Genomic DNA, 27,572 nt, shown 5'->3' with positions numbered 1-27,572 from the left:
GTTCACCGGCGTATTGGAATGGCAAATATGCTCCAGCGATGAAATAAATTCCATTAATGATTTCAACTTCGATTCCCAAGCTTTCAATAACTTTAGTACTGAAAGAAGGTAAATTCGATGTTTAATTTGCCGTTGGACAAACTCCACCAGTAAACCTGTCAACTCGATGAACCACATAATATGGATTACTTTTCAATTTGATATTTGGTTTAAGAAATGTTTCTGTCACAATGGCAATATGAATTTTGTGAACTTTGAGAAAATTATAAAATTCATCTTCACTCGATTTTAATGATCGAGCATTCCAATTTAAAATGTTCAAATAATTATTTCATATCACTGTTAAATTTCAAATTCATTATAATATTATTTGCAAATTGCCATCCCACTTGAAATGCTTCAAAAAGTGATGACGTCGAATTAATTCGGATGATCATTTGAAAAAGTTGATCTTGTAGGTAGATCATTTCATTTTCAGTTATATCGCCTAAATCGATTTCTACCTGTTATACTAGCATAACTGACATTAGAAGAAGATGATGACGAGGTCGATCTACCTAACAATAAATTGTTTCCGTTAGAAGACGAATTGGAAGGCGTACCTGTTTTTTGTTTTAAATTCGAAGAAATAAGTGCCTTAGAAGAATCAGGCGTGGCATTTGTAACAGTTTTTTGATTTTCAGGTATGTTCTGTAAATTTAAGGTCGTTGATTTGACTTGTTGCTAAGCGAACGAGCGTTTAAATTTTTTTCCCTGACAGGACATTTCAAATAATTGGATTTATGATTTCCATCGCAATTTGAACATGAAAATTTATCAGTGGTTTCATTCATTGGACAAACGTCTTTCGAATGCGATTTACCACAATTCAAACACCGTATATCCATATGCCAATTTTTAATTCCATGGCCGAAGCCTTGGCAACGACGACATTGCGTTAAGTTTGCAATACGATTATGCCGTTTATAATGTTCCCAATGAATTTTAACGTGGGAAATGAAACGTACTTTTTCTAAAGTTTTCAAATTGTTTACATCACTTCGATTGAAGTGTATTAGGTAAAGTTCATGGGAAATTCCAGAGTGTAGAAGTACCATTCGCTCTTTACTTTAGACGGAGCAAAACCAAGCAATTCTTTTAGTTCATTTTTAATTTCATCAGTACTTTTATGATTTGATAAGCCTTTCAAGACAGCCTTGAAGGGTCTGATTTTATATCATATGAATAAAATTTATGAAGTTTCTCGGACAAATATCGAATAAGACGTTCGTAATCTTCCAATCCATCAACCAAGACTCGACATTCTCCTCTTCGTCCGATTTGAAATGAGACTTTTACTTCCGGGAGAAAAGTAGAAAGCTCAATCCGGAATGCTTTGAAGTTGGAAATCATCTCCGTCACTAGTGGCATAGATTGTTGTTTCTTCCCGGAACGATAAGCGTCCATTTTGGGAATTTTCGAAGAATTTTCATTTATGTCGCTACAGTCAGATTCAGGAAGAATATCGTTAATATTGTTAGACGGCATAGGATCAACAGAAGGGAAGTCCGTCCGTTGTCTTTTATTCTTGCACTCAGATTCTATAAGATCGTCAATGTTGTTTGAAAAGTTTTGAATAACGTATTGGGATTTATTCCGTATTCTGTTTTTTTTTCAACCTTAGGCTTGTTGCCTTTCCGGTTGAGCTAGGGCATTTTTGAAGAATATAAATTAAATATGCTAAATTAGTGTTCGAATACACTTGTAGTTTGGATAAGTCTTGATAAAGACTGATTTTGTGGTAGTCTTAATAAACACTGATTAGTTCGAAGAATAATTATTTGAATGGCTAGCCTTAAAAAAGGCTGATTAATTTCATAGTCTTGAAATAGACTGATTATATTAGAATATCACTCTTTGTATAGCCTTGAGAAAGGCTGACTAATTGTTAGTCTTTAAAAAGACTGTTAGTGATTCAGGTTTCCTTGAAAAAGACTGAAGCCTTGAAGAGCTATTCGCGTGCGGTGCGAACGACTGATTTCATGTACTTGTTTAGCACAAATGTAAAAGCAAAACCTTCACAGAAAGAAATAATGAAATTTACACGACATGTAATTCAATAGCAACATGAAATAGACATGGATTGAATCGAAAGTTTGATTGAAAACCATTATCGATGAAAATTTAATTGTATTGCATTGAATTTTCAATGACTAGAACTGTATCTTTCAGTTAACGCTTAGTTTTGCAATTAAATTATATTAAAACGTACAGAATTGTGAAGTAACTTTATGTTTTATTGTCTGTTCAAAATATGTGCATGAAAATAGATGTAAATTCACAAAATATTTTTATCTGTGTTGGTATTACATTCCTGTAGTGGAATTTGACCTTCTGTTTCAACAGACTTCGCAGCCGATTCAGAGTGTAAAGAACGAGTGCATAGCTGGTGCTACGATTCTACTGACACTACGAATCCTTCCATGTCGGGACTCGAACATACGACAACTGGTTTGTAAGACCAGTGCCCTAGACATTGAACCGCCAACCTGGACACAAATGTACGTTGCACATAACTCATTTATTATGTGTTCTATTTTCTACATGTCGTTTTGCTCAAACTTTTTTAGTGCAATAAACATTGACAGTTCTTTTTTTTCTTCGTTCAGAAATACATTTGTCGCTTTGGAAAAAAGTTTTTTAACATTCAGTAAAAAACATAGATTCAATAATAATTGAAGGATTGATAACGATTTTGTAGAAGGCAAAAACATTTCACTAAATTTCTGTTTGAGCTGTTAGTAGAATATTCTCATTAATAGTACTGTTGTTGTACAACAACAGTACTAAAATATTTCCCTTTGGTCATCAAGGGGTTAAGCATTCCATGAGTTGTAGAAGTGGGTTCCCCTTAAAAGTTCTTGTCATTATTTATGGTACCTCCAGAAACGGTATTCAGGAACCAGATTAACACAAAATAGTTCGTATGTCCATGAATTAGTATGACGAATAAATTGAAATAGTTTTGAGTCTAGCTTTGAAGATTTTTTAGTATCGTCATCTTCTATGACGATTTGAATTTTAGAAACTCTTAATCCTGTAATTTCAAAATTGGACTTCGAAACCGGATCAAATTCACAAATTTTGTATGGGACCATAAATTTATTTGAATTTTTGTTTATTAAATTCGTTTTGGCCTTCTTTTAGCTTCTTTATCTCCGAAACATGTTACTGAAACCCTAATTGTTAACCATTTCTTCAAATTCAAAATTTTTGAAAATCAGTGTAGCCTTAGAGAAATCGTAGTTCGTTCTACATAAAATCTTTGAGTACCTTCCGGGATCGAAAACTGAATAACGTTAAAACTGAAATAAATTTATTTGGTCGTCGACTCTCAAAATCTGTGAACCCCTTTAAACCCGATAAATTTATGTGAAATTTTTACACTAATCACCCTGTATCTCCTGAACCGGAAGTGGAATCTGATTAAAAAAAACAAGCAGTTTTCATAGGACCTCAAGATCTTTTGTTGGAATGTTAGATGGACGAAATAGGTTCAGCCATCTACTAACAAAATGTTTTAATTTTATTATATATATCATCCTGTAGTTCCCTAGGCTTTGGATGATGAGCTACAGGGCGCGTACCCCTCTTTGGCGGATGGGGGTGGGAGTCAATTTATACTTCGTATTGATAAAGTCGGACCATACCGAGATCGATCGATCGTTCGCTTATAAAAGTAAAAAGATGAAAATTGTTATGTTATCTAGATCGATCTCGGAGTGGACAGGACTAATACTGCTTGAAATTGACAATAGCTCATTAGGTGGTTTCGAGCATTCTTATGCCTGGAATTGGTCACCAATTTGAATTATCTTAATCTAGTTGGGATGAATATTAATATATAATAGTCGTCCTGGACTGGTGAATTTAATTCAAAAAGGAGGACTATTGTTATCAGGAATAGGAGTAAATTGATATCTTATGAACCGTTTAGGAACTTTCAAACCTTTCCGATCCGGTTCGGTATCGGTAATGTTTACAAGTTGCAATGACAGCGAGGCTGATTGATCGGATGCAAATACACTCTCAAATCGAGAACGGTTTGAATGTAATTAAATTTCTCCAACTTGGACACCTTGGAGATGTCACCTTCTAACTAAGTGTGTGATTTTTATGTTTCTGGAAGCGAACGGTTCACGTGGACCATTTCATCCAATCACACCTAGTATTTCTTCACGAAATACATGTAGTTCTTGTTTCCTGGATGCGTGCTCAACACTAAAAAGCCCAAAACTTAGTTTAGACTTTAATTGCTCTAAAGCAGTCAAAATGATTGAAAGAGAGAAAGTCAATAATAAAAATTGTGACAGAATAAATAAAAGCTAGTGCAGTGTGCTTATGTACATATATCGTTAAATAAAGAATTAAAAAAGTTTACAGAATTTTAAGCAATCCTTCCATTGTTTACATATTGTGACTTTCCTGGCCAATCTAGTGTTAAATGCACATCCTTTCATTATATAATTTAACAAGCCTACTAACACCTGATTTTATTTTATTTTGTTTTCTTAGCGAAAATCGAGCCTGCTGAAACAAAGGATTATCATCGAAGATTTAAGACCAAGAAACAGACCCTAGAATGTTCTCAAGAAAATAAAGCAACATAGGTATTTTATGTAATTACCTAACTTTTGGTAAGTAAAATGCCTTACGATTTTTACTATATCTTTTATTATTATTATTATTATTATTATTATTATTATTATTATTATTATTATTATTATTATTATTATTATTATTATTATTATTATTATTATTATTATTATTATTATTATTATTATTATTATTATTATTATTATTATTATTATTATTATTATTATTATTGTAATTATTATTATTATCAATCTTATTATTATTCCTTTATTCTTGATAATCTATTAGCTTGTGATATTAAGAGGTGTCTCCGGTATAGTAAAAAGCAATGCAATGGGGCAAAAGGAAACGTAACGTACCATCGACAAAGATAGAAACAATTAGAATAGATTAGATTTGATAGTGTAAGTAGACCAAACATATCTACATTGATTAGGGAACTTCAAAGTAATAATCGTAAGTACCGCTCCAGACATAAAAGACTATATAGGAAAGCAGGGCCAAGACCGAAGCGATACAATGCGAAATTTGCAAAGTTTTATCGACGAGGACATTGTTAAGACACAGAAGCAGTTAATAGGATGACAAAATACCAATACGATACAGACGCACGACTCAATGATTGACTGGTTACAGGGTGAAGCACACACTTCCTGCTCAAGTGACAAATTCTCTGGCGAACTTGCAATAGAAGATATTCGTATCTTTCGTTGCAAATTGATAATCGTGAAGGGATCTGTCGCTTGGGTTACATGCTGGAGGATTTCCTCCTTCGTTACTAGTGTTCATTTGGGCACCATAGCCTAGTTCGTCCGGTATGGAACACTATTATTTGGATGAGCTACCAGGAAGAGGCAGAAAACCTGGTTCTTCCAACCCGAAACTAGCTCAGAAAGTGGTATCTCTAATCAAGAAGAAAAAATCAATGTCAATACGTGATTTGGCCAAAAAAGCAGGAACGAGTGTCGGAATGATCCAGCGTATCAAGAGGCGAAATCACCTGAAGACCTACAAGAAGCAGAAAATCTCGACACAAAGTGTAGAACAGAAGAAGCGAGCAGCAACGCGTCTTTTGCAGTGTTTCGGATGCATGCGTTTTAATAGACGATGGAGCTTATGTAAAGGAGAACTCAAAACCCCTCTCAGGTCCACAATACTTAACTGTCGTTGTTGGGGAGGATGTGAGCGATGCGGACAGGTCGATTCAAGTGGAGAAATTCGGTCGAAAGGTACTGGTATGGCAAGCAATATGTTCCTGTGGTTTGAAGTTTTTTACACTACCGGAACTATAAATGCAGAAATCTATCGATCTGAGTGTCTAAGGAAGAGATTGCTGCCTTTATATAAGAAGCATAGTATACCTCCAATGATTTGACCGGATTTAGCGTCGGCTCACTATGCCAAAACCACAGTCAATTGGCTTGCGGAAAAAAAGTATAAATTTCGTTGAGAAAAATATCAATCCATCAAATTGCCCTCAGCTTCGACCTATCAAAAGTTACTGGAAAAACATGAAGAGAGTCTTCAAGCCCAGCTGGTAAGGCAGCTGGAAACATGCAGGAGTTCAAAAAAAATCTGAGCTCAAGCGTCCAAAAAATGCGATACAACACTTGTCCGGAACTTGATGAAGGGCGTTCGATCAAAAGTTTGAAAATTCCTGAATGAATAACTTAAATTTCATCCGGTTTTCATTATACTCAAGTTTTACCTCGAACAAGAAAGGATCAATTTTTAGTTTGAATAAAATATCGTTTTTTATCATAATATGAAAGAAAAATTTGTGGATATTTTACACTCCTTGTATATGTATGTATATATATAGATATATATATATATATATATATATATATATATATATATATATATATATATATATATATATATATATATATATATATATATATATTATATATTTTAGTTATATATATATATATATATATATATATATATATATATATATATATATATATATATATATATATATATATATATATATATATATATATATATATATATATATATATATATATATATATATATTCAAAAGTTTGAGCGAATTCTATACCTATTTTTTATACTTATAAAAAAGGTAAAACGACGATAATAACACAGTTGAATACTTCTCATGGAAAGTTAAGGAATGACAACTGATGAATTTAATTGTAACGAGATTTCGTTGTCCAGATCGTGCTAATAAACAGGCTAAGTAATTTCGTAATTGGTTAAGGACCATGGGCTGTTAACGATAAACATCATAGTAGAATTATGCCAAAGAATGTCCTTGTAGGGATTGTTCAGCTAGTCATTATCACTACCATGTCATTGGGTTGACAGCAAACGATGTCATTGATCTAGTTCGAAAGATCCATCGAATGGTAGGATGCTGATGTGTGGCTTAGCAGTGCTCAGAAAGCAACCAACTCATGGTCGCGCTGAATGATTGTAGACTTATGAATAATTAAAATTTTGCCCACCGCATTAGTGTAAGACGATAGGACCAGTCTGATGATAATCTCCATTTATGTTCCACGAGATGCTTCACGTACGCATACACCAGGGTATGATGCATCTGGGCATACATCGCATTGTTCTTTCCTACATGATTCGATCAGATGAGTGGACTATCAGTGATGTAACATATAATGAAATGATTTCAACACCATTGTGATGCTCTGCGGATTTCCGTTTTGAAAAACAAACGAGCAAACTGCCTCAACTCGTGTGCTTATTCTGCTTCTAGTAGGTAGATTGCACCAGAGTTTCTAATATTCCATCACCCTTAGAAATACTACCAGATTTTTGGTAGAAATTAATTTCATGCAGCTTGCCTGACGCACGTTTGCACTATATGCAGACAAGGAATAGAACTGGATATGAATATGTTCCTGTATTCCCGTCCCGGAATAGTGCGAATAGACTTTTAGTTATTAAAACGATAGGATGGAAATCTGTTCTATTTTACGGAGCACACCAGAACAGGGTACATAATGTTACCACGTCGGACGTCTTTTCTTACTAGTAGACAGATTTGCATACAGATGAGATAGAATTACACTTCATGATGGTTGAAACCAAGCCATGTTGCTCATGGTTTTGCGGGATTAAATTATTTTTGTTTGCATATCCATGCTCCAAGGTTGGCGTTATAATGTTCTATTATTAGAGGATCTAATTGTGCTTACTTATTATAACTACTACTTGCGGATACATAGCAAATTTATTCTCGCATTAAAATATTTTGCCGTGATTTTTTTAGTTTTTTTGTGCAGTAGTGGCGAACTGTTTCTATCAATTATACAATTATTTAACTGATTCTACTTAACAAATATTACAGCTATGAAACATATCAAACAAGAAACTTGTTACACATCATACAAGTAAACTGCATTTTTCGATTTTATACGGTTTTGGTATCGTACTTTAAACGACGGTGTAAACTTTTGTTAAATCCGAAGAATATGCTTAATTTTTGGTAGGAGCATAAGATCTTTCATTTAAACCTTTGAAAGATTGGGAATATCGGTTCTACCATTTCTAAGGAAAGAAAGTGAGATCCATTTTTAAGTATATGACTATTATCCTCCGTCGTTACTTGGAAACCGGGAACCAGGATAGCCGGAATCGGTTTGTATGGCTGCCTACTGATAATAGCTTAAGTAGTGCATAGGCCAATTTAGATTTTTTTTAATGTTTTTGTCTCGCCGCTTTAAATGAGGGTAAAAAATCTTTACCCTGTAATTCCGGAACCGGAATTTCGCCCTTTTCAGTGATGATATAAAATTTTCAACACACTTTACCCTATATTTCCGGATCCGGATGAAATTCAGGAATTCCGTATAGGACCACAGGACCTTTCATTTGACCTTAAGTTTGTGAAAATCAGTCGCGCCATCTATGAGAAAAGCTAGAACACATGTTTTCATTTTTTTGCACATTTTACCCCATCGCTCCGAAACCGGAAGTCGGATCCAAATGAAATTCTGGAATTTAGTATGGGACTTAAAGAGCTTTCATTTGAATCTTAGTTTGTGAAAATCGGTTTAGCCATCTCCAAATAAAGTTAGTGCACTTATTTTCAAAATTTTTTGCGCATTTTACCCAATAATTCCGGAACCGGAAGACGGATACAAAAAATATTCAGGAATTTTGTATGGGACCACAAGACCTTCCATTTGAATCTGAGTTTGTAAAAATCGGTTCAGCCATCTTCGAGAAAAGTTAGTGCAAAAAAACGTTACATGCACACATACACACACAGACATTTTGCGTACTCGACGAATTGAGTCGAATGGTATATGATACTCGGCCCTCCGGACCTCGGTTCAAAAGTCGGTTTTCACAGTGATTGCATAACCTTTCTATATGAGAAAGGTAAAACAAATGCGGCATCTTACAACCGCAGTGTTTTAAACTTCTTCCTCCACTTTTATACTTGAACCGAATAAATGCAATTGAAAGTATCCTAACGATTATTCCAAAAGTTTCATTTTCTCGCGATTGCAATGCATGCGTTTGTTTATTTTCAAAAATAATGATGCATAATGTTGTGCTCGTCACTTCCCGTATTGAAATGCAAGCAAAATGTTATTATTCACTAGTCTCATTAATCCTTGTGAGTCTGAACCGTTATTACAATTTTGTCCTGCACACTTAGAAGAAGTCATGTAAATTTACGTCACTATAGAAGTACATAAAAGGAGTGTCGCAATTCACTTAAATTTACATTTCAAAATATGTAAAAATAAATCATATCATTAACTTCACAGCTAGAATAGCTCAAATTGACATCAAAACAGACACAAAATTTATTTTTACATGCTAACAGATGTAATATTGTGTCAACACCCGAGAAATTATGGCATGGTTAAATTTACGTCAAGTGTAAGTTTCATTTTTTCTAAGAGTGAGCACTTGAACTGGAGAATCAATTGTAAGTATGGACCAGCGCTGCTTTTACGTATTAATTGGCCCGAGGGCAAGATTTTATTTGTGTTCCCTTAACTTACCGAATTACCTTTTTTTGCTCGGTGGGTCCCGCCAAGGGCCCCTTACGAATGTGGGACGGGTGTACGTGGCCTCATTTCCCCTCTGTAAAAGCGGCTCTAGTATGGGCTCACAGTTAGTGTATATTTACACGAAAATTCATCCGTGAAAAAGTGTGAATGATGCATGTATTTTGCATGCACTCTATTCTCTTTATGTTATCTCCATCAAATAATCGCTTTTAATTTAGATCGCCTTATAATGATAATTATGATGATGTTGCTGGTTCTGTCTCATACCCCTACAAAGGTGGAAGCTGGACGATATATCTAAATGATAATGATGAAGATCCTTGAACAAATCAGGAATCGAACCCGTTATCTTTATAAGAATAAAATATTTATTCTCTAGCTACGGTAAAGTAACGAGACTGGGGATAAAGAAAACCTATTCCAATTCCATCGACAACTTTCGAACCCAATTAGTCTTCGAAATACAATCATAGATGAATAATTAATTACGCAGTTACAATTACAGTAATTAGTAATTACAAATCTTACGCAGTCAAGAGTCGATATTGACACACAGAATGCTAAAACTCTCGAATAATAAAATGTTTATTTTCCTGCTTTGCGTGAGCAAACTCAAACTTTTGTAAACAACTCATTAGTTATATAACTTGTCGCGTCGCCTAAGCGTTTAGTAGAATAGCTAATAATAAAAATAAAAATAGTAATAATAATTTTAATAACTATAATAACAATATTCTGGTGAACTGTTTAGTTTTAACTCCCAAACAAACTTTCCCTGATTCTTTCTCAGAAATAAACAAGGAAAAACAAGTAATCATGGAAAATTCGTTTAATCACATAAACTCTCAATGGTAATCTTGATTAATAAAATATACTTAATCACTAAATCAGACAATATTTTCTCACAAACTGAGTTTTATTGGATTCTGAGAAGATTATTACTTTCATTGGTTTAGTTTTAGATAAAATACACCAAACACAAAATTCAGTTTGGACAAGGAAAAATTTTGCTCATGTAACTTTTTTTCCTTAAAAGTGCCCAACTTGAATTTCTGGCTTGGGAACAAATTTTCATCTGAATCAAAGATAAGGTTTTTTATCCTTATCAAAAACCGGTCCAGCTCATTAAAAAAAAAACAAAGTATGTAAAGTGGTTTTTTGTGACCAAGTCTTCATGGACAGAAAATTTCATTAAAATCTGAGGGGATGCTGTCAACATTTGTTCGAGTTGGCACGAAATTCATCGCTTACGTCACTTATACCATTATACCTCCGAAGTAAAAGTTATAGCCATTTGATCTTCGAGCACGATCAATTACCCATTTTACCTTCCGTACCACATCTTATAGTCATTTTATATTCGAACTTGATCAACGACCGAATAACAAATTTCAAAAGAGCCCTAAGTTTGTTAAAATCGGCCCAGCCATCTTCGATAAAATTAAGTGGTACAAAACGCATTTCGTATGGAATTGCTCTGTTCTCTTTCACTTTTGAGTCCAATCGAATAGTTTCTTTTCATTTTAAATGGGATGTTCACGTTCCGTAGCAAAACTTACCGTTGTAGTCATAGGTTTTATTGTTCCTCTTAAGGCATCACATGGTACCAAATAGAGAAGTTCGTTTGTTCAACTCATAACGACATGAATCGCATATTTTATTTTTTTGTTAAGTAGATTTTTTTCAACAAATCTTAGTTCAACTAATTTGGCAATATTACTTTCCGTGAAATTTCGGCCATTTTTGAAACACTTTTTAGAAAACGTTTTTACGCGATCCCTATAGAAGAAGCTATTCATTTTGCACTTCATTCTTCAATTCTGAGTTTTTTCTTGATTATTGCCTGTCACTTGTTTCTAAATAACTTGTTTATTCGCAGTACCAGATTGTTTATATAGAAACAAGGGTACCTGTGACAACCAACAAGTACATTTGTTACAGTTAAGTTAGTAACTTAAGGTTCATGAGGGGTTTGTGTTAAGCGTGCACGAAACACTCTGCATTAAAACAGAGACAATAGTAAATTACTCGCTTGAAGAGCGAAACGGTATAGATTATTATTTTGAATACGCCGGCCGGACGGAGGGGAAAAATGACAAATCAGTTTTTGGGTGAACACGCGAGCGAGAGGACGTGAAAAAAAGAAGGCCGGGAAAGTGTGAAGCAAGCGACTGAAAAAACCGTGACCGCGTGTCCCGGGAGTCCCGAGTGAATGACGTCCTGGTCAGCGATCCTTATCGGTGGTTTCGATAAAAATCAACGGACTTGGATGTTGACCCGTTCACAGCAAAAATTGGGAGTAATCACCACGCCAACATCCAGAGTTCCCGTGTCAAGCGTTCCCCGAGTGGTTCCGGCGTCGCTGTGTGATCGCACTGCAGCGGTGTAGCAAGCAGTTTTCGCAGGGCCGTTGTGAATCGGATTCCTGTGCGGAGGCGGTAAAATCCGAAGTGGTGAAGAATCAGTGAGGGGTCAGCGTTTCCCCTGGAAGTGCAATCGTCGCATTATCGTGGATAGCACGAGGGTATCCGGAGAGCCGATTCCGAGGTTTGGCGCTGGAGTCGACAGGCAGAACCAGAAGAAGAAACAGGACGGAAACGACTCCCACTTCGCACGAGGATCACCCGGGAAAGCTGCCTGAGGAATTTCGCTGCTGCGGCAAATCTGAACTTCATGGGAAACAGAACGGACGGCGAGACCGCCGAGAAAGACGTGATTTTTGGCAACGTGACGACAACCCAAATGGTGAGTGCACTGCTTTTCTTTGTTATTACCTCTCTTTTAAATGAACCGTCATTATTGTTGATTGGTGGGTTATTATGGCTTTGGGCTGAGAGACTAATGTCCTCTCACACTGACAAATGTCCTCTCACACTGACACTGGCGCCCAACTAAAAATCCCACACGAAAATTTTTTGATTTGTGTATTTGAGCCAAAATTTGTTAGTTTAACGTTCAAGTAAGATTTGTGATATTTTAAGATTTGGTTTGGTTCCGTGATAGTTAATATAAAGGGTGATTTTTTAAGAGCTTGAGAACTTTTTTAAACAATGAAACGCATAAAATTTGCAAAATCTCATCGGTTCTTTATTTTAAACGTTAGATTGGTACATGACATTTACTTTTTGAAGATAATTTCATTTAAATGTTGACCGCGGCTGCGTCTTAGGTGGTCCATTCGGAAAATCCGCTTTTTTATCGACAAATTTTGTTCAGCGATGAGGCTCATTTCTGGTTGAATGGCTACGTAAATAAGCAAAATTGCCGCATTTGGAGTGAAGAGCAACCAGAAGCCGTTCAAGAACTGCCCATGCATCCCGAAAAATGCACTGTTTGGTGTGGTTTGTACGCTGGTGGAATCATTGGACCGTATTTTTTCAAAGATGCTGTTGGACGCAACGTTACAGTGAATGGCGATCGCTATCGTTCGATGCTAACAAACTTTTTGTTGCCAAAAATGGAAGAACTGAACTTGGTTGACATGTGGTTTCAACAAGATGGCGCTACATGCCACACAGCTCGCGATTCTATGGCCATTTTGAGGGAAAACTTCGGAGAACAATTCATCTCAAGAAATGGACCGGTAAGTTGGCCACCAAGATCATGCGATTTGACGCCTTTAGACTATTTTTTGTGGGGCTACGTCAAGTCTAAAGTCTACAGAAATAAGCCAGTAACTATTCCAGCTTTGGAAGACAACATTTCCGAAGAAATTCGGGCTATTCCGGCCGAAATGCTCGAAAAAGTTGCCCAAAATTGGACTTTCCGAATGGACCACCTAAGACGCAGCCGCGGTCAACATTTAAATGAAATTATCTTCAAAAAGTAAATGTCATGTACCAATCTAACGTTTAAAATAAAGAACCGATGAGATTTTGCAAATTTTATGCGTTTTATTGTTTAAAAAAGTTCTCAAGCTCTTAAAAAATCACCCTTTACATAAGTAGAATGGATTTCACTCATTTGAATGATGAAGAAATCTACTATGAAATGGCATTACGCCACATGGTTAATCTGGGTGCAATGACCCATCGAGTGAAAGTACAACGATTGAATTCAACCGCACATGAAGGATACCGAGAGAATACCTAGCCTTCACAGGCCTGCCGTTTGGTCAGATCGGGAGAAACTGACAGTCGTTTAAACAGCTATGAGTTACACCAGCTACAAAGTTTCACGAAAACACGAGATCGGAAGAAACTACCCATTCCTGGATTGGTGTCGACGTCATGCAAGATCCAGAGCAGTCAGGATTCGTAAATCGGGTAGACAGTTGTAATAGGGGTCGTTATGACAATCCGTACAAAAGTAACGCGATTCTGGGCGCGGTAAAACCCTTGCATTGGGCTCATAACGATCGAGGGACTAAATACCCCTTTTCCTCTACGACAGTCAACCATTTGTTACAAACCAAAAAAGCTATCACAAATACATTGTTTAGTTATATCTTCATTGTTAATTCAAACCTATTTAGCACTAAAATAGGTTAAGAGTTTATTGAATGTTCTGCCGTTACAACAGGACTTTCGTGTTTGGTGTATAAGGACTTACCCGGAGACTGATAGCCATAAGTTAGTTGGCGGTAATCGCGAATTAGCCAGAATTCGCTGGCGTTATTGTATAGATTTGTGGATTTGTGTCATTTAGTTTTGTGAAGCTTGTTCCGTACAGGAACATGTTACGAGCGTTGATTGTCTTAAGCATCACGTTCATAATGCGATGTATAGTCTCCGGGGGACTTCTTTGTGATGTTGGCTCATAAATTTCTCATGATTCGAGCTTTCGCCGATTCATGAGAAATTTTTCTGTAACGGCAATGTTGTGTTACAGTTAAGTTAGTAACTTAAGGTTCATGAGGGGTTTGTGTTAAGCGTGCACGAAACACTCTGCATTAAAACAGAGACAATAGTAAATTACTCGCTTGAAGAGCGAAACGGTATAGATTATTATTTTGAATACGCCGGCCGGATGGAGGGGAAAAATGACAAATCAGTTTTTGGGTGAACACGCGAGCGAGAGGACGTGAAAAAAAGAAGGCCGGGAAAGTGTGAAGCAAGCGACTGAAAAAACCGTGACCGCGTGTCCCGGGAGTCCCGAGTGAATGACGTCCTGGTCAGCGATCCTTATCGGTGGTTTCGATAAAAATCAACGGACTTGGATGTTGACCCGTTCACAGCAAAAATTGGGAGTAATCACCACGCCAACATCCAGAGTTCCCGTGTCAAGCGTTCCCCGAGTGGTTCCGGCGTCGCTGTGTGATCGCACTGCAGCGGTGTAGCAAGCAGTTTTCGCAGGGCCGTTGTGAATCGGATTCCTGTGCGGAGGCGGTAAAATCCGAAGTGGTGAAGAATCAGTGAGGGGTCAGCGTTTCCCCTGGAAGTGCAATCGTCGCATTATCGTGGATAGCACGAGGGTATCCGGAGAGCCGATTCCGAGGTTTGGCGCTGGAGTCGACAGGCAGAACCAGAAGAAGAAACAGGACGGAAACGACTCCCACTTCGCACGAGGATCACCCGGGAAAGCTGCCTGAGGAATTTCGCTGCTGCGGCAAATCTGAACTTCATGGGAAACAGAACGGACGGCGAGACCGCCGAGAAAGACGTGATTTTTGGCAACGTGACGACAACCCAAATGGTGAGTGCACTGCTTTTCTTTGTTATTACCTCTCTTTTAAATGAACCGTCATTATTGTTGATTGGTGGGTTATTATGGCTTTGGGCTGAGAGACTAATGTCCCCCCAACAGGGACCAAATGTTTCATAACACATTTGTGTAAGATCAGAAAAAATATAACAACAGACTTACTTTAAGAAAATAACAGGTATGTTTATATCAGAAAACTGGGAAACATATTTTCTGATTCTTTGCGGAAAATGTATATATAACCTTTTTCATATATATTTTATACATTCTAATATTAGAAAAAAACATATATAATGAGTACTAACTTTTGCTTAACAATTTATTTACTGTTTCAAGATAATTTGCTTCTATGTTAACAAAATTCAAAGATCCTCCAAAATTATTACCAAAACAAAAATTTCCCGAAATACTTTTCAATTCCCTGTATGTCGAGAACGATAGCAGAATTTTGATTAACATCTTTTTCATTGATAAATTAGCGTTCTTTCATAACATTCTGTAGGAAAATTTAAAAAAAAAATCTTTCATCATAAAATATTATTTCTCCATTCTACAAATTTGACAGTATTTTAATTTGAACTTTAGCTACAACATATCAAAAAATTAACAAAAAATGCAATATCTGAATTTTAGGTGTTATTTTTTTAAATAAAATAAAACAATAATTTTTTTCCAACAATGCTAATTTTTTTACATAGTTCTTATAATTACCTAAAACATTGCAGAAGATACCAAATCGATCGAACCCACCGTTTTTTAAATATATATTATTGATGAAGCAAATTGTCTCTTTTGATCATAAAGGATGCATGTGCAAAATTTGAGCTAAATCAAAAAATACAAGAAAAATCTACCTTCAATTTCGTAGCAAATTGCTCACATGTAGAATTGTGTGATGTGAATATTACTCGTGTTGAAATAAAATGAAATAAAAACCGAAAATTCAATATGCGACTTGAACCGAGAATCGTCAGATCGAAATGTACGTCTGTTAATCAATTGAACCACAGAAAAACATCTTCTGTGCAGAGAAATGGTCCATATAATTCATGCAGTTTTTCTCACTAGCTGAGAGCAAATTACAGTTTGAACCTGTAAACTTCATTCAGATTAGACATAAAGTCATTATGATTTGAATTCTCCGTCATTTGAAAAGTTAGGTTTTATGAATTGCATCGGAATGTGGAATTAAGTTACAAGTAAAATTCACATTTTTTTCCTGTGTAGGCATAACAAGCTTAAAAATAATTCTGTGGGCAAGAGTGACTTCTGATATCTCGATTGCTCTGGTATTAGCAAACTATTACTGTTCAAATAGTTATTCAGCTGGTATTTAACAACAAGCTCAAAAATTTTTCCACCTTGTACAACATGTTAATGGGATGATACTTATCGGCTTTACCTTGGAATAATCATTAGAGATTTTTACAAACGTTTGGCACGAGCCGCCGGGCTATAACATAGATTCATTTACCAAGTTCAGCAGATCGTGTACAATAACATGAAAAAATCTTATATCACTATAGAGAGAACATTGTCGATGCGAGCCAATTTTCCAAAATTACTATATTTCAATTGATAAAAAGTAAAAAGTGAAGTTCAACAAGTGTGCAATAATTATTTATCGGCTGTGTTATTTCAACAGGTTTACAGATCAATTCTATGCTATGATTGATCTGTTGTACACAGTTTTTAAATTAACTGTCTAATTTTTCTGGTATCACCATTTCATAATTAGGTGGGTGATATTGCAGTAACTTTTTGGAGAAGAAAATGGAACATAAAACCATGCAGGTGATGAGTTTATCAATTAAAATGTACCTATTTTGTTACAATAGATTGTATACTATAGACAGGACCGCCGAAAGAAAATTCGGGCCCGGGGGACTGCAATAATACGGGCCCCTAAACATGAGAATTTAAAACAGTATGACCATAGGAATATCATCTTATTAAAAGAATTTTAAACAGATTATTTTATCAAAATAATTCGCAAGCCAGATATGTCTCGATTTTTTGTTATGAAGAATGAAAACACAATTACGAGTCTTAGAATTTCTGGACCCCATGAAAAAGTTCGGGCCCGGGGATTTCCCCTAATAATTTTGAGTTTCGGGGTGTTTGAACTCCGAAACGAAATCATTGGTTACCCAGCAAATGGTCGCTGTAACTCGCTCTACTTAGGATGCTTGACATCTTTTGAATCCTACTCGGATCTATGGCACACTTTACCAGTCATTCAACTTATGAGAACGATTTTGGATATTCAGAAGTATGAAGAAAGCGTGTTAGTTTTATTCGTATTCACATCATCCGGTCTGACATTACACAGTTTCTCGCATTGATGATCATAGTGAACAGCCAGGTTATTCTTGTAGGTAACCATCATTTTATATTAGTTTTGAATAAATATCAGACAAGAAAGTATAGATTTCTAATAAAAAAAAAATCGTGCACACTTCCATTGCGATGGAACGAATCTCTTTGTACTGTGGTCTGTATCTTCGGATTGTTTTCTCGAGAGCTTCTAAACGAAGATCATGCTTACGAACTTCTATGGAACAATCCTCCATGTACATTGGAATGTATTATTTTATGTTCTGGTATTGTTCTTAGTGTTCTGCTGTTGTTTTTAACTATTGCGTTTCTCTTTTCAAAGAATTTAACTTTTCTTACACTATGCGGTTTAGGGAGTCGAAGCGAATACACCTCCTAGAAATCAATGTGCATTTGTTACTTTAGAAATATTTAGTTTTTTTTTTATTTAGAAATGTATTTATTTGTGCTATCACCGATACTATTTTTATCGTTAGATTTACTCGTTTCGATCATCATACTGTTCAGATTTGTCAATTGTCTTTAGTGAGGTATAAAAGAGAACGGAGTTGCGATTATGATTCACTATTATGAAAAACCTGTTTAAATTCACCATGTGGTGTAATGACTATCATTAACATTTTATTAGAAATCGATGCAAGTTTCGATGAAATTTTTGACAATTTATTTCCAGAGTCGGAACTCAGAGACCTTCACAGTCGTAAGAAAATTTTGCGGCTATCAAATAGCCAGGCTTAAAAGTTGAAATAGTTATTAAATTTACTTCTCGTTCTCGTTCTCCCGTATACGCTATACAAAATTGAACAAAGTACACTGTTCTTCCGGATCTGCGCGTACTGATGCGTACCGGTTTTGCATCTTCATTTTGTATGACGGTTTGAAAGTTTTGTCACTGGATGAAATTGCACAGTATTTCTGAAGACAATGAGAGCTTTAATTTGAATCAAGAGCTCGTAGTAAGTTCTGGTTTTGAAAATTTTCTCACTATTATCGGTGCTTTCGGAACCGGAAATCGGGGACTAGTAGGCTTATATATCCACCAACTAAAAAAACCTCCCAACTAGATGAATTTATGCGTTTCGTTTTAGCATCACTTGTGAAAAAATATTTTTTCACTTATCGCGCTGTGAACCGGAAGTCGGATCTGGGTGGACCTCAAGAATATCAAGACCTTTTATAGTCTGTGGAAATCGGTTGAGAAATTTATTTCAGTAGCAGGCTATGGGACCATAGGATCTTTCGTTTGAATTTAAATTTCTAAAAATCGGTGCAGTCATCTCTGAGAAAAGTGAGTGACTATTTGTTTATTCAAATGGAAGTCTTTTCTTGTTTTATTTTGAAATTTTTTTAAATCAACTTTCTGCCACTTAGACAATTTTTGATTAAAAAAATTAGATTACACTATATCTCGACGTTTCATGCATTTCTAAGATTTGGTATAGAAAAATTTCAATTAAGAGTTCCTAAAAAAAAAAATTTTTTTTTTCATATTACTCCTGATCTGGACGTTTCATACACTTCTAACACATTTGGCATCAAACCACTTTTTTCTATTTTGTGTTTTTTTAAGCGGATTTTCGAAGTTACGCGGTTTCAAATTCTCAAAAGCACAAAGTCGATCCTTTCTTTTCCCCTCCCCTTGCGGCAGCCCTGACTACAGATACGAAGATCAATTATCGCAAGGAGCAAGGGCGAGTTCTACCACGAATATCTGAATGGCGTAACACAAGATGCACTGAACGACAAAGAATTCAATCTGTGTGCACGTCCAGCCGACGATCTTCCGGATATACGTATAGCTTTTTGGCTTCACTGACGACATTGATATTGTGACACGTAAACTTGAGAAGATTATGGAGACATACATCGGACTAAAACCAAAGGTAGGCGTAGCGGATTGCCTATAAAACTCGCTGGCGTCGAAAACAAAATGCATGAGAGGAAGAGGTTCTAGAAAAATACTACGCCTCCCACCACGAATATTGACAGACGATAACGATAACGAGGTGGTTGATGAGTTCGTGTGTTTGAGCTCACTGATGACCACCGATAATGATACCAGCAGAGAAATTTCAGAGACGTATTTTAGCAGGAAATCGTGTGTACTTTGGACTCAGAAAAACTTGTTGATCGATTAAAGTGCTCCACCGCACGAAAGTGTCATATGCCATTCGACTCTGTTCGTCGAGTTAAGCAATGTCTGTGTGTGTGTATTGGGGCTCGATTGATAAAACTATATTTTCACGCCCGAGGTTTAGTATGGGGAAATTGACGTTTTACAAAAATTCGGCTGGAGATCAACCTATAAACTCGAAAAATCATTGCATGTCAATTCCTTAAGAAATTTAACAAGGAAGGAAACCTCTCGAAGACTGTAAAATGATCCGACATTTGTAGATAAAGTTACTAAATTGAAAACCGACACCAGGTCCGAACAATGGCTCATTCTTTAATATATCTAGCACCACTGCTGCTGGTCGTCGTAATATGATTTGACTTTCTTTTTTTTTTTTTTTTTCGTTCGGCACGTCAGAAAAGACATTGCACTTCGTTGCAAAACAAAAAGTGGTCTGTAAGTAGCAGAAACTTTACGTCTGCTTAGCGGTTCAAATTGAACTGCCGAGTTTAGCACTAAGCAGTTCAATTTGAACTGCTCTGCACTGATGAGTCAAAGACGAAACGTAAAAATAATGATTTGACTTTCTTTTATTATGCTACAACGGTCGATCTAAGTTGTTTAATGCCTAAGCATGAAGATTATTTTTCAGTGACAAGCCATGAATAATTTTTTTGTTTGCACAGAATAGCATCGTCCACATCTTTTGAATTATATAAGATGGAAAGCTTACGTCTTCCACAAAGTTATTGGATTGGAGTTTTTCTAAAACATTGTCGAAGAACCCAAAAACATTTTTCTCCAAAATAAAAAGTTTATGTCTTAACAGAAAGTTTTGGAACATGACCCTACACTTAAAAAAGAATCTTCATACTATGCTGAGTCATTATAGTGAATACGTCAAACAACTCAGATCAACCATTACAGCACACAAAAGGAAAACACAAATTATATTACTACCACTAACAGCAGTGGTGCTAGATATTTTGAGGAATGAGCCATTGCTTGAACCTTGTGTCAGTTTTTCTTTAATAACTTTTTCTACAAATGTTGATTGTTGTATACCTTGCGAAGGTTTTCTCCCTCGTTAAATTTCCTAAGGAAATGACTTAAGCATTGATTTTTAGAGAGTACAGGTTGATATCCAGTTTTTAGAGAGTACAGGTTGATATCCAGTCAATTTGCAAAAAGACCTCATACTAAATCCCATACAAACTTCAAACCTTGGTCGTGAAAAAAGGAACACGAAAAGTTTGGCGAAGTGAGAAAATAAACCTCATCTTTTTGCCATTAAACCTTCCCGGGTAGAAATGATTGGCAAACCAATAGAAAAATTTTATTATAAAAACCGAATATCTCAGTGGTAGAAATTAACATTATTTAGTTTGAATAAGAGTTAAAATATCAAAAACCATAACATAGTCTGTATGAGAAAATAACAACAAAATATCAAATTTGTAATATCAATACAAAATATTTATAAAAGACGAATGTTTCAGCTATTGGATATTCTAGTACCCGGAAAAGAATAATATCATAAGCATATCACTTATCAGTGTAATTCAATTGAATTTTATTTGAAGATAGAACTACACGATCAATTGTACTTAATTAAATTGAAATAACTCATCAATTACTAAATAAAATGTCATTACTTATTTTGATGCTTAACAGACATTGTACTATTCCTTGATTCCTTTGATTAAATATCAAGAAAATATCAAGTATCGCTATGCCAGCACAGAAACATCAAGATGGTAAAATTTGTCATTATTTTGTTCTTTGTTTGCTATTCACATCTACCCGGTTTGTCCCATCCTAGTCTGTATGTGTCAAATAATCTCAGGGGACGGGCATAGCGTGATTAGTAAGACAATCATCTTTTACGCAGCCTACCTGGATTCGAATCCCAACCCCGCACATAGGGCCAAGAAATTTTTCTGGCCCGAGAGACGAATGACCACGTTAAAACCTCTATAATCTAAATAAAAAAAATTATCTCGGAGATGGTTGAACCCCTCACCCGCTTTTCTCTGCGATGGTTTGACCGATTTCTACAAACTTAGGTTCAAATGAAAGGTCCCGTGGACTTCCGGTTCCGGAGTTATAGCGTAACGTGTGTTAAAAATTTTGTACCGTCACTTAATGCGGCGAAACAAAACACGTAAAAAAATATAAAATAGGCATCAAAACTACACCAATCACTAGGCTCCCAAAACGAACCGATTCTAGCTATCCTGGTTCCCGGTTTTCGATTGACAAAGAGAGATAATAGTCATATGCACAAAAATGGATCTTACTAACTTTTCTCAGAGATTTCAGAACCGATATTCTCAATCTTAAGGTCAAATGAAAGGTCTTGTGATCCTATCAAAAATTAGGGTAACAGGTATTTTGGACAGTTCATATATTTTGGCCCTCCTAACAAACTTTATGGATTTAACCGATGTTGAGTAACCCATGTTGCATCAATTTGAAGCTAATCACCTATTACCTATTGCGGAAGGGTTTTTCAAAGATATTGCAACATTTGGTGGAAATTTATACAAAGTGAGTCAAAATAAAATAAATCCTAAAGTGGGCCAAAATATCTTTGTTACCCTACTGCAATTTTTACAGTAATTTAGAATACGATGTCAAAATCGTATAAAATCTTTTAAATTTGAATAAAATCTAGTAGAGTTTGCATGTCATGTTAGTTGATTGCCATACGAACCGACATAAGTAAGGACAAACAGGAGCAAAAAATTTCCCGGACAAGATTGAGATCGATTCGAGCAGCGTGCTCGAATCGATCTCAAACTGTATGAAAAGCGCTTTGATACAGTTTTCAGTCACCTGGCATGGATGACGGTTATTAGTTACGCCTTGATTACAGAGGCACTAAAATGTTACCCCATGTACGACTATCCAAGGCGGATAACAATGCTGTTACTCCTACCAGCGACTGATTGTATAAAGGTACTGTTTTTCCGAAAAATAGAATCCAGCTTCAATAATTCATTGCTCTCTGATCGGAACAGCTAGTAAATCTCCTCTTGTTTTCGTCAGAATTAATTCAGCACTTTTACGCATATATAAAACGGTTTTACTTAAGCACATTCAAACTTTACGCCTTTTTGTTAATCGTATTCATTTTAATATTTCAACACTTTACTTACATGATCCGAATTTCAGTGGACAACGTTGAATATCCATAGGGAAGTCTTCCAGGTTCATGGGGCATCCTGCTTTTATTGTTAACCTGATAGATAAAGGACGTAAGAAAAGAAAGGCTATCATTAGACATTGAATACGAAAAACAGATATTTACAATCTGGTTTGATACGCCCGCACAACGACCATGTTGACCGTTGACGGTTTCTCATATTTCATGATGCCTGGAAAACAAGAGTTTCGCAGTTTTGGCCTCATAATGACGAGATAATTGGCAATTTGTTATCTGCAGTGTATGCCTTGCATCATGTGAAAGTGTATAATGGTTGAAACTGTATAAGAGGCGTTGTGGATAAAGGAAACCAATTCTACGTTCGATGGATGCTCCGAAAATTCATCAATTATATGTCTTGTTCAGATTTGACAAATTGAGTGGAACCCATGGCGAACAAGAGCTGTCGAAGCACATATGAAGTCGATTTTTCCAATTTGTCTTTCACGTGTTGAACTAAAACAGCATCCAGCTGATAGTACTATGATAAAAAGGAAAAATTGAATTGAGAATTGAAAACTTCGTTATTTACATTTCCTGTTGACCATGGCACACCTTTTGTATACAGACTACTTTTTCATTTACATCTGTGTCAAAGTTTATTCGACTGGAGCCTTTCAGTACCATGCGATAGTGATGGAATTCAATTACCGTAAATCCAACTCGTTCGATATGTGTGTTGCCCGTTCGAATACTGGGCGTTCAAAATGCATCAGAACGGCACAGTCAAACGACCAAGGTACTGCTTCGGATTAACTAAATAGCAAGCAAATTTACAAATTACTCCCATAGCGGTAGCAACCAGTTGCGGTAGTAGGACACCCGCTCGAATTGGATTGCAATAACACTATCTAGCTAGAATACCAACCGACCATATACGGTCATTTGACGGTCCATTTCGATAATTGCATGTTTGAGTTAGTTACTCAACTGGACAATCACGGATGATATTATAAACATGCACAAGTCCCAGCGGGTGGCATGAAAACAGAGTTGCACAGAATTTGATAGCTGCTAACCGCAATTATTATTGCCCGCCTGGAGAGAAACTGTGACAGGTTCATGTATGATTACCGCCGCACTGTTGCTGTTAGAGGTGGGCACAAATCCCCATGCACCCACGTGTGGTAGCATGTGGGTTTAACTACAAGTGGAAGTGGTATGTACAAAGCTTATGCCATTCTTGTTGGGGGGTCACTTAAACCTAACCAAAATCGTACGAACTTAATTATCTTGAAGTATTGTTCTTTGAAACATACAGTTAAAATCATATATTTATAAACATCAACATTATTGACTCAAATTAGTTAAGAATCATCCCTCGTTTCATGCCTAAAACCTTACTAATATGATTCAATTTATAAAGTATCATATTGCAAATGTTCTATATCCGATGACAAAATCTAAAAATGAAATTTTGGACTGCAAAAAAGACCAATTGCTTTTGCTTTTTCTTAGCTCTTCTGTTCCACAGCATATATATATCTAAGCAAATTTTACTAAAAGAGCAATGTTCATGCTAGCAAATAATCCGATAATTAATGTTTCTTTTCCCTCGTTAGTACATTTTCAAGATTAAGTGTGTACCAAAATTATAAGTAGATAATGAAGATAATAATTCTGCGGAGCATACAAAAAGTATAACTATATAACAGCTATTCCCAACCAGTGGTCAGCGGAAGTAGTTTTTTGTGGGCCGCTAATCATTTTCATGAAGAACTTTTCTGACTGTCAGCAATTGTTTCTATCAGTGCGTGATGTTGTTCAATTAAACAATGCTTTTAGGTCAATATAATAATCATAAAATGTAATTCATCGTAATGGAATAATGATTTTATTTCAAAAAGTCGACAGACTCAATATGAGTAAACATCGATTATTAATCACGGGTGAGTGACAGATTTTTTTTTACTGAAGCGAAGTTTTTAGTGTACAGCTATTTTAAGGATTCTCCATCCACATGCTAGTTACGTTAAAGCTATGATTGAGATATTTCAAGCTGTGTAGTTCAAGTTTTCAAGATCAATATATGAATCTATACAAGAATATATTACACAGATTAACATATACTTTACAATTCTGTACGTTTCAGTATACTTTAATTGCGAAACTAAGCGTTAATTAAAAGATGCAGTTATATTAATTGAAAATTCAATGCAATCCAATCCAATTTCAACCACGATTGATGTAAAATTACATTGAAATGCATTTACTTTTTCATCGAACAAGGCTGTATATTTACAAATCGCTTAGTTTTGTAATGTCACATTCCGTTCAATTACCTGCTCCAAATAAGTGCATGAAAATAAATGTAAATTCACAAAATATTTTTATCTGTGTATTCCATGTTACTACTGATTTACATGTCGTGTAAATTCCATTATTTCTTTCTGTATATGAAATTGAGCAGAAGAGATGTCACATAGTTTTGGTTATACCAATCGTTGGAATAGAGCAAACACAGCCTATGGAATTTGAATAAAAATGATAATCGGTTGTATAAAAATACGAGGACCTCTGATCTCATATAGAAGAGGATCGAATAGCACGAATCAGTTTCGGTTTTCATATAACCACTAGTCTACGTTTGAGCTTATGGTCCATTACCAAATTTACGTCGGAACAGACATTAAAAATAGTGACACTCAAACAGAGTTGTATTTTACGCTTATCTAGCAATGCAATTTGAAATCATTGATCCGGACGAGTCGAAGAAAAACAAACATCATTCCCGAACAACATTCCAAAGTTTGCTTCAAGTGGCGTCTCGTGACAAAATTGACTAGTTGTGCACTGCTTATATGATATGAGCAGATGTAACAGTTCGTTGTAAGTGAAAACTAAAGATTGAGGAATGGAGATTCGCTTGTGTTTTTCAAAACAATGAAACAACGATATATTTTCGGATGGGATGTTTTTATTAAACAAACAAATCTTAGATCTGAACTGAGTAATACTCTTTTCTTGAATCTGTGCAGTAACTCATGTGCACGAAAAAGACACTAAGGTTGCTGTCAGAGAGAAAGCGTTACGCGAAGCGTCTGGAAGCGCGTGTGAGCTAGTTACATTTGATCAAAGGAAACCTGCCAGAGTGGACGCGATGCGGCAAAAGTGCATGGCATTGAATCGCTTCGCTTCGGTCCGCGTTCCGCGCTCACTCTGACATTAACACAGCGACAACAGATACTTGAAATTTTATGTCTGATGTATATGAGATGCGTGTACATACACGCAATTTCGGTGTGATTCAACCTGCTTTCATCGAATAAATAAGGATTCCAAAAAATAATTGAATTTAGATGGGGTTGGAGACGCAGTTCATTCCTTCAGTTCGACCGGTTTTACAGTGCACGAGGTGCACATGAGGACTAGACGCATTGGTTGCTTTACTTTTTGGATTTGTAATACCAGAACTATTCACTTTCCAAACTCAAGTTTTTTCTTACCAATTCATTTCCTAAACGCCAGATTGTGTTTTTTTAATATATATCCTGCAATGATTCCGTCGGCTAGTGAGTCATGTCTAATGATTGATTTTGGCACTTTTTTTAGTTGCTACGCCAGGTTTTGTTGAACTTGCGAAAAACAGTATTTCGTGCAATTTTATTCTTGCTTTCAAAGACAGTGAAATACTTTTGAGCAATTAAACTTTTCTTTGGCGTGTGAAGATGTGGATCCACACATTGCTGCGAATTGCCTTTGGGTAATAACCGTCAGAGAATTTATTGAAATTTCCTTCGATCGAACGTTAAAATGTGAACTTCCACAATAGTTGGAAATTTAGTAGAAGAATCATCTAGAATTACCGCTCACCGTCAAATAAATCATCAAGTTTCATCTTCCTTAAACTGATTACATGCTACCACACTACATTATCTAGATTGCAAATTGCATCCATGCTGATAATTGCAAGTAAGTAAGATGTCAATTGTACACGAAGAGAAGTTGAGCGTGTTTAAAATAACAAAACAGACAAATTCTCATCCTGGCTAACGATAACTGGTTTGCTTCGGCAGATTTTTTTCGTTGAAATAAATCAGCCATTTATAACATGTCAACAAAAGGTGAGTTGAAGTTATTGGAAATGTATTTGTTGATTCAATCGTGTTTTACATTTATATCAAGAAAACATTGGTTCATTTTATCTATGATCTTATTTGTATAATGACGACTAAGTTTATTGTTTGAATTAACCGTATCGGGTTTGTTTCTTATAAACCAGAGAATTTTTCTTTCGTGGATAATCAAACAAGTTTGCACGTGTTTTAAAAGAAAAATTTAAGCGTTTCAAGTGTATGTATGGATAATTCAAAAACTTTACTAAACTTGAATTACATTACATAACACGTTTTTTACAGAAAATATTTGATGCAGGATTTCTATCTTGACCAGATTAATGGAGCGCCGAATCATTGATTGTGGCATGTGAAAAATTCGAACGTCCCACGACAAAAGGGTCCAACTGTTGTTGAAAGAAATAGACAATTTCAAATGGATATAAATCGAAATAAAATTAGTTTAAAAAATTACCTTGAAAATTAGTTTGAATGAAATCTCTTTTTAAGAATAATGACAAACAAAAATGTATGGTTTAACAAACAAAAGCGTATGTTGAAAT

At 35.7% G+C, this 27,572-nt stretch overlaps 1 protein-coding gene across 6 annotated transcripts in view; it reads right to left on the bottom strand.

Annotated features, from left to right (window-relative positions):
- Positions 1-27,572, bottom strand: part of LOC131434721 (gamma-aminobutyric acid receptor alpha-like) — a 117,745-nt gene that overhangs the window by 10,134 nt on the left and 80,039 nt on the right. For all 6 annotated transcript variants that reach the window (XM_058601766.1, XM_058601769.1, XM_058601768.1 and 3 more), the window contains one exon: positions 22,908-22,990. In XM_058601766.1, coding sequence (XP_058457749.1) covers positions 22,908-22,990 — 83 coding nt within the window. The remainder of the gene's footprint in view (positions 1-22,907; positions 22,991-27,572) is intronic.

The sequence above is a fragment of the Malaya genurostris genome, chromosome 3, assembly GCF_030247185.1.
Source record: "Malaya genurostris strain Urasoe2022 chromosome 3, Malgen_1.1, whole genome shotgun sequence".
Lineage (NCBI taxonomy): Eukaryota > Metazoa > Arthropoda > Insecta > Diptera > Culicidae > Malaya > Malaya genurostris.
This window is presented reverse-complemented; position numbering and strand designations above follow the sequence as displayed.